The sequence below is a fragment of the Rana temporaria genome, chromosome 4 (assembly GCF_905171775.1).
Source record: "Rana temporaria chromosome 4, aRanTem1.1, whole genome shotgun sequence".
Classification (NCBI taxonomy): Eukaryota; Metazoa; Chordata; class Amphibia; order Anura; family Ranidae; genus Rana; species Rana temporaria.
In genome coordinates this window covers 44,795,012-44,813,073 of record NC_053492.1, presented here as the reverse complement: position 1 = coordinate 44,813,073, position 18,062 = coordinate 44,795,012, and the positions used below count along the sequence as shown (strand labels likewise).

The following is an 18,062-nucleotide window of genomic DNA, read 5'->3' as shown; positions in this document are numbered from 1 at the left end:
TTGTCATTCAGCACCTGGCCACTGCTTTCTGTATTGATACCCTCCCACTATGAGAGCTGCAGTGTCTGGGAGAGGGATCGTGTGTGATACAAATGAAGGATGATTTGGATTAGTTAGGGAAAAGGAAGAATTGTGTTTATTTTGAGACTTGTGCATCACATAGTTCAGTGGTGGCCGGTGCTCAAAATTTTTGAGGATGCAAACAAACTGAAAAAGACCACCCATCAATTGCAGCCTCACTGTGCCATCAAATGCGGCCACTGTGCCCCCATCATATGCATCCACTCGTGTTCAACAGTTTCGTGGGGGTGCAAACAAACTGAAAAAACCTGCATCAATTCCAGGCTCACTGTGCACCATCAAATGCGACTACTGTGCCCCATCATGGTAGCCAATTAGCTTTTAACCTCAGCTTGTTCAATTAAGCTTTGGCAATAAAACCTAGAAGCCGATTGGTTTCTAAGGAGAAATTAGCCAGATTTTGCACTCTCCAGCTTTAGCAAATAAACCCCAATGCCTTCTTTCCTATATTCTCTATTATGTATAGTATTGTGGACATTTCAACTGGTATGGAAGACTGGAATTCAGGAGGGAACATCTTGAGGTTTAAATGCTTCATTCACAATGGGCCACTGTCTGTGCCTCACAGACGCAGAGTGGAACAAACATGGTATTTAAACATTCCAGGGTCAATTGCTTAAAAAGTGGTCATCCTTCCAATATAAATATTCAGCATCCCCCTGTTAAGAAAAGTTTAAAAATATTCAAACTTTTCACTTGGCTCCCATTAACATTACCTAAGCGAGGGTGACATCCCAATCCTTCCATTGAGATCCTGGGAACTCTAAAGGCCCGTACACACTATCGGATATTCCGACAACAATTGTCCGAGGGACGTGTTTTGTTGGATAATCCGACCGTCTGTATGCTCCATCAGACAATTGTTGTGGGAATTTCCGACAACAAATGTTGAATGTGCATGCTCTCAAATTGTCCGACAACAATTGTGTTTCGTCGGATTATCCGATTGTGTGTACACAAATCCGTCTAACTAAAATCCAAAGTACAAACACGCATGCTCCGAATCAATACTAACCATCAGACAACATTAGCAAAAGTTGCCCAAAGGGTGACACTAAAGAGCTGAAAAACCACATCGTTTTGTGAATGTTGGATGAAAAAGTTCTGCCGTCTGTATGCAGAACAAGTTCACGGCCAACGCCCTTCGAACAAAAATTCACGGATTTGTCTAATGGAAGTCTGATCGTGTGTATGAGGCTTTAGGTTCCCAAATCTTCTGGGGAAGAGATTCCTGCAGCATGCTGGAGATACTTCTCACTAGATTTGGAATACTCACATTTCCAGGATCTCTGAGGCCTAGTACCCACGAGAGGATTTATCCGCGGATACGGTCCAACGGACCGTTTCCGCGGATAAATCCTCTCAAGGATTTCCGCGGATTTGGATCCGATGGAGTGTACTCACCATAGGATCGAAATCCGCGCTGAAATCCCATCGCGATGACGTGTCGCACCGTCGCCGCGATGATGACGCGGCGACGTGCGCGACGCGGTCATATAAGGAATTCCACGCATGCGTCGAATCATTACGACGCATGCGGGGGATCCATTCGGACGGATTGATCCGGTGAGTCTGTACAGACCCGCGGATCAATCCGTTGGGATGGATTCAAGCGGATAGATTTGAAAGCATGTCTTCAAATTTTTATCTGCTTGAAATCCATCCCAGGGGATAAAAATCCGCGGAAACAGATCCGCTGGGTTGTACACACCAGGGGATCTATCCGCTGAAACTGACCCGCAGATCAATTCCAGCGGATAGATCCTCTCGTGTGTACGGGGCCTTACAGGTTTTTTTTTTACATGTGAAATACAGAGATGGGAGGAAGGTCTGCTATTGAATAAACAGACCTCTGCTTTAATTAAATAGGATGTCCCTTGTAATAACCTATAATTAAAGGGGAGGTTCACCCTAAAACTACTTTCTAGTATTACAATGTCCCGACACATTACAATACAATTATGCCTATTTTTTTTTTTTTTTATGCTGTACATACCTCGGTACAGCTAATTCACCCGCGGCTTCCGGGTTGCGAATCCCGCGGGAGTGGGCGTTCCTAACTTGCTGGTGATTGACGTGATGACCAAAAACGAGCTCCCCCCCCCCCCCCCCGGCGCGTAAGCTGCGTCACGATTGCCGAAGCCGAGCCGAACGGCAGTGCGTAGGCGCAGTATAGCGCCAACTCGCCGTTCGGCTCCTTTCGGCAATCGTGACGCAGCTTATGCGACGGGGGGAGCTCGTTTTTGGTCATCACGTCAATCCCCGGATTCGCAACCCGGAAGCCGCGGGTGAATTAGCTGTACCGAGGTATGTACAGCATAAAAAAAATCAAAATAGGCATAATTGTATTGTAATGTGTCGGGACATTGTAATACTAGAAAGTCGTTTTAGGGTGAACCTCCCCTTTAACCACTTCCAGACCGCTGTACGACTTTATACGGCGGCACTTTAAAGATACATATCTCGGTAACGGCAGCAGCTGCTGCCACAACCGAGGTATCTATCTTTACTGTCAGCGGTTCTGGTAACGATAACGGCGGTCTCCGCGGCAGATGCGCCGCGAGATCGCCGTTATCGGTGGTGGGAGAGGGGCCCCCCCCTCCCGCCGCTCTCCCGCGCCCTCCGCCGCTTACCGGAGCCGTCGGTAGCGGCAGAGGAGATCGCGACCGTTCGGGAGCTGAGCGGGGACGAGACTGAAGGAAAAATCTCCTTCGCCCATCCCCATAGCTCGGCTGGGCGTAAGCGTGACATGTTGGGTACCATTTTACTCGGCGTAACATTATCTTTCACAATATATAAAAAAAATGGGCCAAATGTATTGCTGTCTTATTTTTTAATTCAAAAAAGTGTTTTTTTTTCCAAAAAAAAGTGCGCTTGTAGGACCGCTGCGCAAATATGGTGTGACAAAAAGTATTGCAATGATCGCCATTGTATTCTCTAGGGTATTAGAAAAAAAATATATATAATGTTTGTGGGTTTTAAGTAATTTTGTAGCAAAAAAAAATGTTTTAGTCTTGTAAACGCCAAATCTGAAAAACACCCAAAGTAGAGAAGTGGTTAAGTTAGTGCTTTATTTGTAGGCCATCATGACTACTGAAGAAGCGAAGTTTGCACAACAAACTATATTCAGTTATCCATCTAAGGGTATTGCCAACTATAGCTACCATTTTTCAATACTTTACTGTCCTGGAACATGTACTGTATTGTCTTCTATAGCTGGACTTCCACCATCTCTGATTCTCACCAGCAAATTTTATAACTTTTTTGCATTCCCCACTGTTTCTGCAGCACCATCCCCAACCCTGGTGGAATTCCCAACCGGATCCAGGAAGTAAAATGTTCCAAAACATGCCGAGGCCAGGAGATGGACATGAACGCCGTCCCCATTGAAAGGACAATTCATTATCTCAAGAAAGAAAAAAAGATCTATGTTCTGAAGGAGATAACTGTGACAGTCGGCTGTACATGTGTCTACCCAGACATCACAGAACAGAAGATGACATGAACTGAGGACTGGGATGATACTAGTGGAAAATTAGCCCTCAAACGCCTCTGACGGTTATAAGAATCTAAGTTTATAACATTGGTTCTTGTAGGTGAAACAACTGTGAACCACAATGTGAGGGGCAAGCAGGTAGCTGCAATACTATACAGGTAGAAGTATGTTCTCAAATGAATGGTTGGTGGCTTGAGCTTGGTGTAAGTCTACAGACGGCTCAGTCACAAGGCTTCTTGGCAGTCCCTGGCAAACACTGCCACCTTCCTAGAAAAGAATATCCTCTCCACATTCATTACTTTTGTAAATATAAGAAATCAAATTATGTTACTAAAGCTATACCTGAAATATAATGTAATATATGTAAACTTCAATAGCTCAAATTACTGTCCTTTAGGCTTCATTTCCACTGGCGTTTTTACAGCCACTGTTGTTAGCCTTTTTACAGCTTAAAAACGCCTGTCCATGTTTTTGTCTGCAGTCAGGCACAGACCTGACTGCAGACATCCCCCGTCGCTCCAGCCAACCACCCCAAACTAACCCTCCCCCCGGCGTTCAAGCCCGCCACCACGCACCAAAACCCCACTCCTAACCTCCGCCGACTCGCCCTCTGGCCCACCAGGCACCCCATCAGCCCTGCACTTACCCTGTGCAGGACACGGCTTCAGACTCCCTCCTCCGTGTCCTGGCCGTTGCTTCTACTCCCGGGCAATGGGGTCTCAGGACCTGCTTCTTGATTGGCCCAGGAGAAGAAACAGGAAGATATTAGCAAATATTAATTCGCTGATGTCACACAACAGGATGGGCTCAGGGCGCAGTGCTCTGTGCCCCAAGCCCACCCTTTTTGAAGCCAATTAGAGCCTCAGCTCTAATCATGTGCTTCTTAAAAAAAAAGTCCCATTGAAACTCATGCGTCCAGCGCTTTGCAAGTAGATTAGGGGCTGGACGCATGGATTGGGGGGGGGGGGGGCAAGGTCCTTGTAGAAGCTAGAAATCACTGTAGTAGGTAAATCTACCCCAGTGAACTCCACTTGCTTCCAGGTAACGTGTACCGTGCTGATCAGTTGCTTGCTGCATTGTGAACACAGGAGGTTGCCTGCTGGGCATGGACACCATTTCCAAGATCACTTTGTATCGGCTCAATGAGTGCAAACCATTCTCTGATTGGATAAGATGGAGAGGTGGGACAATGACATCACAATTTCCACCTCTTCCAGAGAATGCTTTGAAATTATTTAAAAAAATGCAAAATCGAACATTCTTTGAATGGTGCCTGTGCTGAGCTAGAAACCTCCTGTGTTCAGTAAGCAGCAGGAAAGATGCTCAGGCGCAGGATCCATACTCTAGTGGAGAATGCTGTAGTGTTGCCTACCTACAGTGATTTTACAGCTTTATTGATTGGCCAGGTGTGGCGCATACATACAAATTAATTATGTAAAAATATCCATACCTGGAATTCATATTTAAATACAAGGAGAAAGGTTTAGAACTGTAGAAAACGTATTTATTGCTATCTGAGCCTTCTTGACACATGACAACCACCACCCCCATTTTTGAACAAGTGTCACAGATACTAGTTTATGCCTTCCTGCAAATATACTCAAGCTGATCATAAAGTCTGAAGGTCGGATTTTACTATTAGATGCTCAATTGCTCTTGTAAAAAAAATAAAAATAAAGCCCCTTCCCTCCCCAGCATTCATGTAGATGTAGAGTTTTGTGTGTAGGGATCTAAAGTCTAAATCATGGTTGTCACCCTCTTCTACTGCATAAACTCAACTGTATTACTAAACAAGAACGCACGCTTTGATATTTGTAAAGTATATTTATTAAACTTATAAAATAAAGGCCTTTACCAAACAGTTATTTCTCAATGTCTTGACCACAGCTGCCACTCTTTGGACCCAAATCCCTTTACAACTACTCCATTTTCTTTTAACCAGTTAAGGACCGCCTAAAGCCGATATATGCTGGTAGAATGGCACGGCTGGGCACAATCACATAAGGGTACATCGCCTTTAAGTGCCCGGTGTCCCGCGATTGGTCACAGGAGCTGAAGAATGGGGATAGGTGTGTGTAAACACACCTTCCCCGTTCTTCACAGTGGCAATGTCAGTGATCGTCTGTTCCCTGATATAGGGAAAGACGATCAATGACGTCACACGTCCAGCCCTGCCCCCTACAGTTAGAAACACATATGAGGTCACACTTAATCCCTACAGCGCCCCCTAGTGGTTAACTCCTAAACTGCAATTGTCATTTTCATAGTAACCTTCTCCACAGTGCTCAGGACCTCAGACTGGGCCAAAGATTTACCTTCCAACAAGACAATGATCCTAAGCACACAGCTACAATAACAAAGGAGTGGCTTCACAACAACTCCGTGACTGTCCTTGAATGGCCCAGCCAGAGCCCTGACTTAAACCCAACTATGCATCTCCGGAGAGACCTAAAAATGGCCGTCCACCAACGTTTACCATCCAACCTGACAGGATCTGCAAGGAGGAATGGCAGAGGATCCCCAAATCCAGGTTTGAAAAACTTGTTGCATCTTTCCCAAAAAGACTCATGGCTGTATTAGATCAAAAGGGGCTTCTACTAAATACTGAGCAAAGGGTCAGAATACTAGGACCATGTGATATTTCAGTTTTTCTTTTTTAACCAGTTGAGATCCGCGCTATGGTCGAAAGACGTCCACAGCGCGGCTCTCAACTGCCGGGTGGACGTCTATGGACGTCCTGCTGTTGTTGTTCCCCGTGCTCGCCGCTGGGGGCGCGCAGCGGGGAAACAACGTGCCCGGCGCATCGCTCGGGAGCCGATGCGAGTGCCTGGCGGCCGCGATGTCCGCCAGACACTCGCGATCGTCGGTAAACACAGCAGGACGTGGAGCTCTGTGTGTAAACACAGAGCTCCACGTGCTGTGAGGGAGAGAGGAGACCAATGCTGTGTCCCTTTACATAGAGACACAGCATCGGTCACCTCCCCCAGTCACCCCCCACACAGTAAGAACACAATGAGGGAATACATTTAACCCCTACCTCACCCCCTAGTGTTAACCCCTTCACTGCCAGTCACATTTATACAGTAATTAGTGCATTTTTATAGCACTGATCGCTGTATAAATGTGAATTGTCCCAAAATTGTGTCAAAAGTGTCCGATACGTCCGTCGCAATATCGCAGCCCTGACAAAAAAAAACGCAAATCGCCGTCATTACTAGTAAAATAAAAAAAAAAAACATAAATCTATCCCCCCATTTCGTAGGCACTATAACTTTTGCGTAAACCAGTCGCTTATTGCGATTATTTTTTTTTTTTACAAAAATACGTATCGGCCTTAACTGAGAAAAAAATAGTTTTTTTAAAAAAAAATTGGGATATTTATTATAGCAACAAGTAAAAAAAATATATATATTTTTTTAAATTGTCGCTCTTTTTTTGTTTATAGCGCAAAAAATAAAAACCGCACAGGTGATCAAATACCACCAAAATAAAGCTCTATTTGTGGGGAAAAAAGGACGCCAATTTTGTTCGGGAGCCACGTTGCACGACCGCGCAATTGTCAGTTAAAGCGACGCAGTGCCGGAAGCTGAAATTTCGCCTGGAAACGAAGGGGGTTTATGTGCCCAGTAAGCAAGTGGTTAATGAATCTGCAAAAATGTCAACAATTCAGTTTTTCTGTCAATATGGGGTGCTGTGTGTACATTAATGAGGACAAAAATAACTTAAAATGATTTTAGCAAATGGCAGCAAGTGAAAAATTTAGGGGGGTCTGAATACTTTCCATACCAACTGTATATATAAAAACAACCAGACACCTGATAACAGAGAAGATAGTGGCACAGGACTGAGTGTCCAGCATTGGATCCATAGGAACGTGTGCGTGTGGGTTTCTGCAGGACAGTGATATTTTTAAAGGGGGTTGTAAAGGAAAACATTTGTTTTTCCTAAATAGCTTCCTTTACCTTAGTGCAGTCCTCCTTCACTTACCTCATCCTTCCATTTTGCTTTTAAATGTGCTTATTTCTTCCGAGAAATCCTCACTTCCTGTTCTTCCGTCTGTAAATACACACAGTAATGCGAGGCTTTCTCCCTGGTGTGGAGAAAGCCTCTTGAGGGGGCGCGCAGGAGTGTCAGGACGCCCACTAACACACAGCTCCTTTCTCTATCTGCAAATTAAAGTGTCCCGACTTGCCTGCTCGCCCCCTCAAGAGGCTTTCCCCACACCAGGCAGAAAGCCTTGCATTACTGTGTGGAGTTACAGACAGAACAGGAAGTGAGGATTTCTCAGAAGAAATAAGGACATTTAAAAGCAAAATGGAAGGATGAGGTAAGTGAAGGAGGACTGCACTAAGGTAAAGGAAGCTATTTAGGGGGGGAAAAAATTCCTTTACAGCCCCTTTAAGATCATCAGTAATGGGAACCTTCATATTTCTCCGTGCAATTTTTTGAGCATCTCTAAGGCCCCTTTCACACCGGGGCGCTTTTTCGAGCGAAGCCTCATCTGAAATCCCAATCTGCTGGTAAAGCACCGCTAAGACTAACGTTTTAGGGCATTTTTGCAGTGCCTCGGTGTGAAAGGGCAAGGCATTTTTACAGCGCATTTCAATTCATTTCAATGAAGAGGGGCATTTTTGGAGCGTTTTTTTCAGCGCCCAAAAGCTGCTCCAAAGATGCTGTGTGCAGGACTTTTCTCAACGCCCCGCCAGTGCAACGCCTCAGTGTGAAAGGGTAAGGCGTTTTTACAGCGCTTTCAATTCATTTCAATGGAAAGGGGAGGTCTTGGAGCATTTTTTTCAGCGCCCAAAAGCTGCTTGCAGGACTCAGTGTGAAAGGGTCCATTGAGATGCATGGAGAGCATTTTATGAGCGATATTTTAAACGCTAAAACACTGTAAAAACGCTTCAGTGTGAAAGGGGTTTAAATGATTATCAATTCTCAGATAGATGTTGTAGTTTCCAAAGTGTCCGGTGTCTAACTTTGCTTCTGGCAGTTGCATGTCGTGAAGCAAGGAGAGTATGTATGGTGGGTGGGATGAAGGAAAACATCACTAACCATTAAAGTGGATGTCCTCTGAAAAAAAAAATATTAAAAGCCAGCAGCTACAAATACTGCAGCTGCTGACTTTTAATATTAGGACACTTACCTGTCATGGAGTCCAGCGCCGTCCGCAGCAGAGGAAGAGCGATCACTCATCACTCTACTGCCCCCCCGCCATCCTCGGTGAGGGAACCAGGAAGTGAAGCGCTCCGGCATCCGGCACCCCCCTCCCCCCTGAAAGATGTCAAATGCGACACCAGAGGGGGGGGAAGGTTCGGATCAGCGGGAGTTCCACTTTAGGGAATAAATAAAACTAATAATATTTTGCAGCTCACCAATTGTTAGATGAGGTGGCTGCATCCATTTGCTTTTATTTCCATGTTATTTGGGGATCTGGCTAGTAGCACACCTCCTGTATTAGAGTTCCCCCACTCTGGAACAAGTTGAAGAAAAACTCCAACTCACACTTTATAAGTAGTTACATTTGTTTTTTTTCCCCCTTGCAATAAAGGTTTTACATAATTACAAGCTGATCATTTTCAGCAGCCTTGTGAAAGGTAAACGGCTTGACTAATCCCTCCAACTACTTTATCGGAAAGAGCATGTTCTGTTCTATTGAAAAACAGACTTGCTGGCAGGATCACCAGATGAAAATAGGAGGGGGGCACGAGCAAAAAAATAAAAAATTTAACTGCACCACATTGAAGAATGGGTAAGCTATACAATGTTTGATTTCGGATTTTATATTTCTTTAAAGCTATGCTCTGGGCACAAAACTCATTTAAATATACTCCTGGAAAAGCAAAGGCCACACACTCACCGGCCTCTTTATTAGGTACACTGGTTTAATTGCTTGGTAACACAAATTGCTAATGAGCCAATCACATGGCAACAACTCGATGCATTCAGGCATCTAGATGTGGTGAAGAAGATTTTCTGAAGTTCAGAATGATAATGAGTATTTAAGTGACGTGGCATGGTTGTTGGTGCCAGACGAGCTGATCTGAGAATTACTGGGATTTCCATACACAACAGTCTCTAGGGTTTACAGAGAAAAAAATAGATAAAAAAATCCATTGAGCAGCAGTTGCGTGGAGGAAAACGCCTTGTTGAAGAGGTAGTAAACCATCTCTAAAAAATAAAATAAAAAAAAACACCCTGCAAGGCATAATTAGCTAGTATACCTAGCATACTAGCTCATTACGTAGTACCGTATTTATCGGCGTATACCGTGCACTTTTTCCCCCTTAAAATCAGGGGGAAATCGTGGGTGCGCGATATACGCCGATACTGCTGTTTCCGGGCGCCACCAAAATAGACCGAGCCGAGTGTACTGCGCACTCGGCTAGGCTCGGCCACGCTCGAGGAGCCGAGAGGCGCAGCCTAGAGCCGAGTGTATTGCGCGCTCGACTCCGCCCGCAGCCACGCGAGAGGAGCCAAACACACAGGAAATCCTGTTCCTCTCGGCCAAGGCGCCAAATCCAAAAACGGACACTCAACGCTGGACGGACCCCGCGAGGAAGCCGCAGACGGACAAATTTTCAAAGCCGCAGACAGACACCCACAAAGCTGGACGGCCCCCGTGCAAGGCCGCCGATGGACGCAGGGCAAAAATTTAAGTTTTTATATTTTTCCTTAAACTACCTTTCTAGGTTTGGGGTGCGCGTTATACCCCGATGAATACAGTACTTACCTGAGATCGAAGCCCCTGCAGCGGTCCTGGGTGACGTCCTCCGTCCCGCAATGATACCCAGAGTCACTTCCAGGTATCGCTGCTCCGGCGCTGTGACTGGCCGGAGCAGCGATGACATCATGCCTGCGGCACCACAAACGACATTATTGCCGTTAGAAGTGGCACACTCAGTGCACATGCGCCGTAGACATTGGTGCCGGTATTTTCTGCAAATATCTCCCAAACCTTTTAGGTTTGGGAGATTTGTTGCACCTAAAGGTAAGCCTTGCCTTAATCTAGGCTTACCTGTAGGTTAAAGTGGTTGTAATGGGTTTACAACCACTTTGAGGTCAGACATGAATTAATCAGATGATAGCAAGGCAGCAGTAACTAAAATAACCACTCGTTACAACCAAGGTATTCAGAATACAGTCTCTGAATGCACAACATATCGAACCTTGACACAGATGACCACACCGGGTGCCACTCCTGTCAGCTAAGAACAGGAAACTGAGGCTACAATTTGCACAGGATTGCCTGGTCTGATGAGTCTCGACTTCAGCTGCGTCATTCAGATGGTCGGGTCAGAATTTGGTGTAAACTTGAAAGTATGGATCCATACTGGCATGTATCAATGGTTCAGGCTGGTGGTGGTGTAATGGTGTGGGGGAAATTTTCTTGGCACACTTTGGGCCCCTTAGTACCAAATGAGCATCGTTTAAACACCACAGCCTACCTGAGTATTGTTGCTGACCATGTCCATTCCTTTATGACTAGTGTCCCCATCTTCTGATGGCTCCTTCCAGCAGGATAATGCACCAGGTCACAAAACTCAAATCATATAACCACTGGTTTCTTGAACATGACAATGAAAGCACTGCACTCCAATGGCCTCCACAGTCACCAGATCTCAATCCAACAGAGCACCTTTGGGATGTCGGGGGAACAAGATTCACATCATGGATGTGCAGCTGACAAATCTACATCAACCGTTTGATGCTATCATGTCACTATGGACCATACACCTTGTTGAATCTGTGCCACAAAGAATGAAGGCAAAAGGGGGGTCCAAACTGGGACTAGCAAGGGGTACCTAAAAGTGGCCAATGAGTGTATATATCCACTGTAGGGTTGTCCCGATACCACTTTTTTAGGACCGAGTACAAGTACCGATACTTTTTTTCAAGTAGTCGCCGATACCGAATACGATACTTTTTTTAAAATGTGTCCCCCCTAGCCATGTCCCTCACATATGCAGCCATGTCCCCCCCTAGCCATGTCCCTCACATATGCAGCCATGTCCCTCACATATGCAGCCATGACCCTCTAGCCATGTCCCACACATATGCAGCCATGTCCCTCTAGCCATGTCCCTCACATATGCAGCCATGTCCCTCACATATGCAGCCATGTCCCCCATACCTTTGCCGCCGAAAGCCGCCGCATGGAGAAAATCACAGCATTCATTTGAATAGCTGTTTTGCCCGCGCGTATAGACACTCCACCTTGCTCAGAATTGGACAGCTCACGATCACCCATCCAATCCCAAGCAAGGGGGAGTGTATACGCGCGGGAACACTACAGCTATTCAAATGAAAGCCGTGATGTTCCCGCACGCCGTTTAACCCATGCGGCGGCTTTCGATGCGGCAGCTGCGGGGGGGGGGGGGGGGGGGGAGTATTCTATTTAGGTATCGGGGGTATTTGCGCGAGTACGAGTACTCCCGCAAATACTCGGTATCGGTCCCGATACCGGTATCGGGACAACCCTAATCCACTGTGCCCCAAACAGATGAAAAACCCAGATATTAGCTTGAAAAAGTATTGGTGACATCACTGTACAGAGCCATGGGAGGGACCCAGTAGGCCGCATCCACTACAGCAGGGATAAGCAATTAGCGGACCTCCAGATGTTGCCAAACTACAAGTCCCATGAGGCATAGCGAGACTCTGACAGCACCAAGCATGACACCCAGAGGCAGATGCATGATGGGACTTGTAGTTTGGCAACAGCTGGAGGTCCGCTAATTGCTTATCCCCGCACTACAGGCTGCCTGCAGAAAACGTCATAAAGGGACAGATATGAAATCAGTCACCCTGCACAGAGAGAGAAAAAACAATGCATGGTCTTTATTACAGGAAGTGTACATATTCACCAGCAAACCATGGATTAACAATCACCGTCCAAAGGCTGTTTTTTTTTATTATTATTATTGCAGAGATCATATTAGAGCTGCACGATTCTGGTCAAAATGACAATCACGATTCTTTTGCTTAGACTAAGGATCACGATTCTCAAAAACTGAATGCCAGAACCCCCCCCCCCCCCCAAAATAAATAAACCTGTGATTTATCTGAAAATATGAATATATAAAAAAAAAGACCAGTGATGTGTCTATAATGTTAAAGACCATATAACTCCTATGAAAAAAGCAGAATCAAACTTTGATTCTGCTTTTTTCCCATAGGAGTTATGTGGTCTTTAATATTAGACATATCACTGGTCTGTTTTTTATACATCAGTAGCAGTACCGCCAGCAACCATTGGGTGGCGCATGGATACACACAGTTGTACAGAACTGTGAGAAAGATGAATACATCAGAAGCAGTCCCGCTGGCAACCACTGGGTGGCGCATGGATACACACTACAGTTGTACAGAACTGCGAGAGAAGCCCAGGCATCCATCCAGCGGTTCCGATATCGGCGCCATTTGCGTTCCACGCTGGTTACGTGGAACCGGCGGTGACACAGAAGAATCGCGGGTCATCCCACGGGGAGATCGCGGGCGGGGAGAATCGAGATTGCGATTCTCTCCGCGATTAATCGTGCAGCTCTAGATCATATCAGAGGCAAGTGCAACGTTTCGAAGCCACACAGGACCCCTTCGTCGGCCATGTGATGAAGGACCCCTTTGTCAGGCATGTGATCATCACCATGCCTGACAAAGGGGTCCTGCATAGCTCACAGATGTTGCACTTGTCTCTGTGATGTGATCTCTTGCCAATAAAAAAACCTTTAGATGGCAATTATTTGCCAGCACACCATGGATCAACACGTACACTTTGCTTGATGTTTCCAGGACCCAGCTGGTAACTGCTGCAGCACCCACCAATTATAAACATAATTTGCCAGGAACGTGTGCGATACAAACATAGGCGTGCCTAGGCACACCCTAAATTACTACATGCAGTGCCGATTCCCTAGGCTTCCTCCATGTTGACCCTGTAAGTGCTGCTAGCCTCCCTCCTCTCCCCCTAGCTGCTGTGGAGGATGTTTTAGGATCAAGAGCGAGGGAAGGGGCTAGCAAATATGTCATTTACCAGCGACTTCCTTTTCTAAATGAACACACTCACTGTGTTCAGTCATAACTAGGGGTGCAACGGATCGTGCTCGATCCGAACGGGTCGACCGGTTCGGATCGGAACAATATGCGGTCCGCGGAACGCACCGCCGTCGCGGCCTTAGGAAAGACCGCGGCTTCGGCCTAGCTCCGGAGCGGTCGGCCATCTTGGTACACTCGGCGGCGGTGCGCGCTGACGTCATCACCCCTCCCTCTGCTCGTGGATTTTTTCTATTTTGCAAGAGCGCGCTGCGCCGCTGACTCTGCATGTAACCTGGAGACGGACCGAGTACATCAGTACAGTGAGTTGGCGAATGGCTTAATAGCCATTAGCCAACTCACTGTACTGATGTACTCGGTCTAGTAAAACAGTAACACTGTAATTACCATTTTTGCCACTGTAATAATAGTCATAGCCAACATTGCCCCCACCATAGTAAACAGTAACAATGTGTGTATAGCCATTTTCCCCATTGTAATCAGTGGGAAAAATGGCTATACACACAGTGTTACTGTTTACTAGTGTGGGGGCAATGTTGGCTATGACTATTATTACAGTGGCAAAAATGGCAATTACAGTTTTACTGTTTACTAGTGTGGGGGCAATGTTGGCTATGGCTATTAATAATAGCCATAGCCAACATTGCCCCCACACTAGTAAAACAGTAACACTGTAATTGCCATTTTTCCCACTGTAATGGTCCCAAAATTGTCCGATGTGTCTGCCATAATGTCGCGGTCACGAAAACCGCTGATCGCCACCATTAGTAGTAAAAAAAAAAAAAAAAAATATTAATAAAAATGTAAAAAGACAAAAAACTTGTTTGTCTTGTGTTTTTTTTTTTTTTACTGTTTCGAAAATGATCCGATCCGTGACTCCTGATCCGAGGATCGATCCGATCCGTGAGTTTTTTGATCCGTTGCACCCCTACTTATAACTGAAGCCTAGTAAACAAGGTTTGTGAATGAACAGGAAGCCACTCAGCACCGCTCATTTACTGTCCGATGCAGATGAGGCTGCAGACAAGAGTGTGTGTTTGAGTTTTGGGGTGCACAACCAAATGCATTAGGCTGTGCACATCTATGGATAGGAATATAGGGAAGACTTTATTGCAGGAAGCTCCCACAAAGTCTCACACTGGATTACAGCACAGATCTGGAAGAAATGCACAACACAAAAATCAAAGAATGTGCATGCCTGTGTATTTGCTTTCACATGTCTGAACATCTTAATAGCAATATTAAAAACTACAATGAATAAAACATTTCCAATATTACATATAGGCAAAAGATGTTTATCAACGTAAAACCAGGGAGCAATATTCAACATATTTAAAACAAAGTAAACTTTACATTGAAAGTACCCTATGAACAGGGTAAATCGCTATACAAATAAAACATTGCAACAAAGCAGTCCCGTGGGGTAACATACCGCTATAAAACACTTTAAAAGTCATTGCCCCTAGACAAAGCATGATACAATCTTGATGTATATTTACAGTCTGGCATAAAAATTGAGCTACAAAATCTTTTAGAAGTTGCGGGAGTTTCTAAAATTGTACAAATTAAAATAAGCCCTGATGAGAAGTATAAAACGCTTGCAGAAATGTAGGATAGACACTACCGAGAAGCTTTCCCCTATGAAGGGAAGGTGTAAAGTCATTTTAGCCAGAGGCATCCATATTCAGGTCTTTCACAAGTTTAAGTCCACCATTGTCCATTAGATCAAGAATACAATGTTTTCTGAAACCATTATATGGTTTGCTTCCTCCATAAGCTCCAAAGCAGCCTTCACCTCACCCGGTGAGAATGGAGAGTCATTGTTCTTGTTGATGGTATCCATGAGGGCTGGCATAGCGATGGATTGTGCGTGGGCAGATTTGAAGGCATCCAAAAGGCCGGCCTTGAAAGTCTTCAGCCTGTGAACAAAACAGAAATTTAACAATCAGGATTGGTACAGAATCAGGATTTGTACATCATGTCATAAATAAAGAGTGCAATACTAAACCCTTTCTTAGCCCTGGTGCGATTTGACGCATAAAATCGATGCAATTTGCCGGCAATAGCACCGTCCTAATCAGTGCGACGGCGCTGAACCGATTTCAAAAAGTAGTTTCTGTACTATTTGCGTTTTCGGCTCCATGATTTTCATTGACATCTGTGTGAAATTGTGCGAGTTCGGCTGAACGGCTTCATTCCCTCGGCCCAGTGTCAACCTGGGCTTAAAGAGTAATGCTGGCCATAAACGGTTAAAAAATAATTCTACCCCCCCCCCCCCCACCCCCCCAAAAAAAGGGTTGGATTTATAAAGCTCTGTAGAACTTGCATGCGATACTGCCCTCATTGTATCGACACAGGTCGCCTAATTATCGAAATATCAAACTGTATATTTTTCAATTACATGATCCAGTCACATTTCAACATGCGTGTGCACGGCAGATTTTTTCCAAACATACGCACATGCCCACAATTATTTATTTCTCCATCGCTATACAACGAACAAACTTTATAAGAGCGGTCTCTCCATTATAATATAAATAGATCGATCGAGTTCTCCAGAGATCGCGCACAAGTCTCGCATTTAACTTTTGCAGAATTGATTTACCATTTAAGTTTTCAAAACGCTACCAATTAAAAAATCACGTGGCACAGTTTGAGAATCACTGATCTAAAACTAAAAAATAAACTGACACTTCTATCTCCTGGGTCCTCTGCAGCTCTCACTGGATCTTCCTCTTGACCTCTCATTCAATATAAAGATAGTGATGACATGGAAGGTCAGAAGAAGGAACCAGGGAACTCTGACAATCCCAAACTATTGGGTTTCACTTCCAACTTCAACAGAAGATTTCTAAGGATCGGATCAGTGTTTTGGCAGCTCCATACAATTTCCACATATAGCAAGCTTTGAAAAGAGACAGGGTCACTTTAAATCTTTTTTTTATTGGTCTCTGGAACCTTGAATTTTTGTCATCACACCCGTCATGGCAATCAATAGGAATCCACTGCTTGCAGGAATTCCTAACCAGAGGACACAGACACCTGGAGGACTCCAACCTGCTCCAACTCCTTTACTGAATAGAGATTGAAGACTCCAAGGAGGACGGCCACCTGCCTTGAAGCTGTAATACCACTTGTGGTTGGAGTGACCCCTCAGCTAAAGTCTGGAAAGTAAAAATCAGGAATATTAACTTAAGACACCACACCAGACTCACCTGTCTCCAGACAGCCCGGTCTCTTTCTCCTTGTCTGCCGGGGTCTCTGGTGCATGTGACTGAACTGTAGCAGGGGTAAAAAAAGAAAAAAAGTGTTACAAATTTGACAATTAACAAGCAACATTAAAGTGGTTTCAAAGTCAAAAAGTTTTTTTTACCTTACTGCAATCAAGGTAAAAAACCTTCTGCATGCAGCCCCCCCCTAAATATTATATTTACCAGAGCCTGATCCAGCATTGTGCAAGAGAGCCGAAGGCTCTCTCCCTCCTAACTGGCTTAGGTACAGCAGTGGGAGTCATTGGCGGAGGACACAAAGCAGGGCTCGGGAGCGAGTGCCCCCATAGCATGCGGCTCACTATGGGGGCACTCAACAAGGGACCCGAGAAGGATCGGAACTGCTCTGTGCAAAATTAGTTTGTTATTTTAATACACAAAAAAAATAAAAAAATAGAACACCTTGACATTTTATAATCACTTTAAATCAAATTAAACAATACTAACCATCAGGGGTCTCCTCTTCTGTATCACTGAAGTCGTAGGGGTCATGTGTCTCTCCCTCAGCAGTGCTGGATTTTCTAAAATACAAATCAAAGCAGATAAAGCACAAGTAATCCAACAGCAACTTGCGTGTGAACATGAAGGGCCAATGCAGTAGAAGCAAAAAGGATTAGTGCATGGCAGACTCAGGCTAAATATTGTAGGCAAAAGTTTGTAACTCTACTAGGCCAGTCATGCGATTCAGTTACCGCCCTGTACTGCCAAGATACTCCACTATTACCCAATTCAGCTGTGTCCCTTTCCTATCCACGAGGCTGATCAGTACACAAGACTGGCCGAACAGTTCATATAAATGTATAGCCCTGGCCAAAGGTTTCGAGAATGACACAAATATTACATTTTCAAAGTCTGCTGCCTCAGTTTTTATGATGGCAATTTGCCTATACTCCAGAATGTTATGAAGAGTGATCAGGTGAACTGCAAAGTCCCTCTTTGCCACGAAAATAAACTTAATCCCATATTTAAAAAAAAAAAAATAATCCACTGCATTTGTGAAGGACTTCAGGGCACCCAAAAGTCCAGCAAGCACCAGGACCGTCTCCTACAGTTTTTTCAGCTGCGGGATCGGGGCACCACCAGTGCAGAGGTTGCTCAGGAATGGCAGGAGGCAGGTGTGAGTCCATCTACACACACAGTGAGAAGAAGACTTTTGGAGGATGGTC

The 18,062-nt window shown here is 45.1% G+C and overlaps 1 protein-coding gene across 1 annotated transcript in view; it reads right to left on the bottom strand.

The window, feature by feature from the left end:
- Positions 1 to 14,808: 14,808 nt before the first annotated feature.
- The window catches only part of MCM3 (minichromosome maintenance complex component 3), a 45,109-nt gene continuing 41,855 nt past the window's right edge, over positions 14,809 to 18,062 (bottom strand). The window contains exons 15-17 of the mRNA XM_040348349.1: positions 17,344 to 17,417; positions 16,843 to 16,906; positions 14,809 to 15,546 (exon numbers count right to left, since the gene is read on the bottom strand). Of these exons, the coding sequence (XP_040204283.1) occupies positions 15,348 to 15,546; positions 16,843 to 16,906; positions 17,344 to 17,417 (337 nt within the window). The 3' untranslated portion in view covers positions 14,809 to 15,347. The remainder of the gene's footprint in view (positions 15,547 to 16,842; positions 16,907 to 17,343; positions 17,418 to 18,062) is intronic.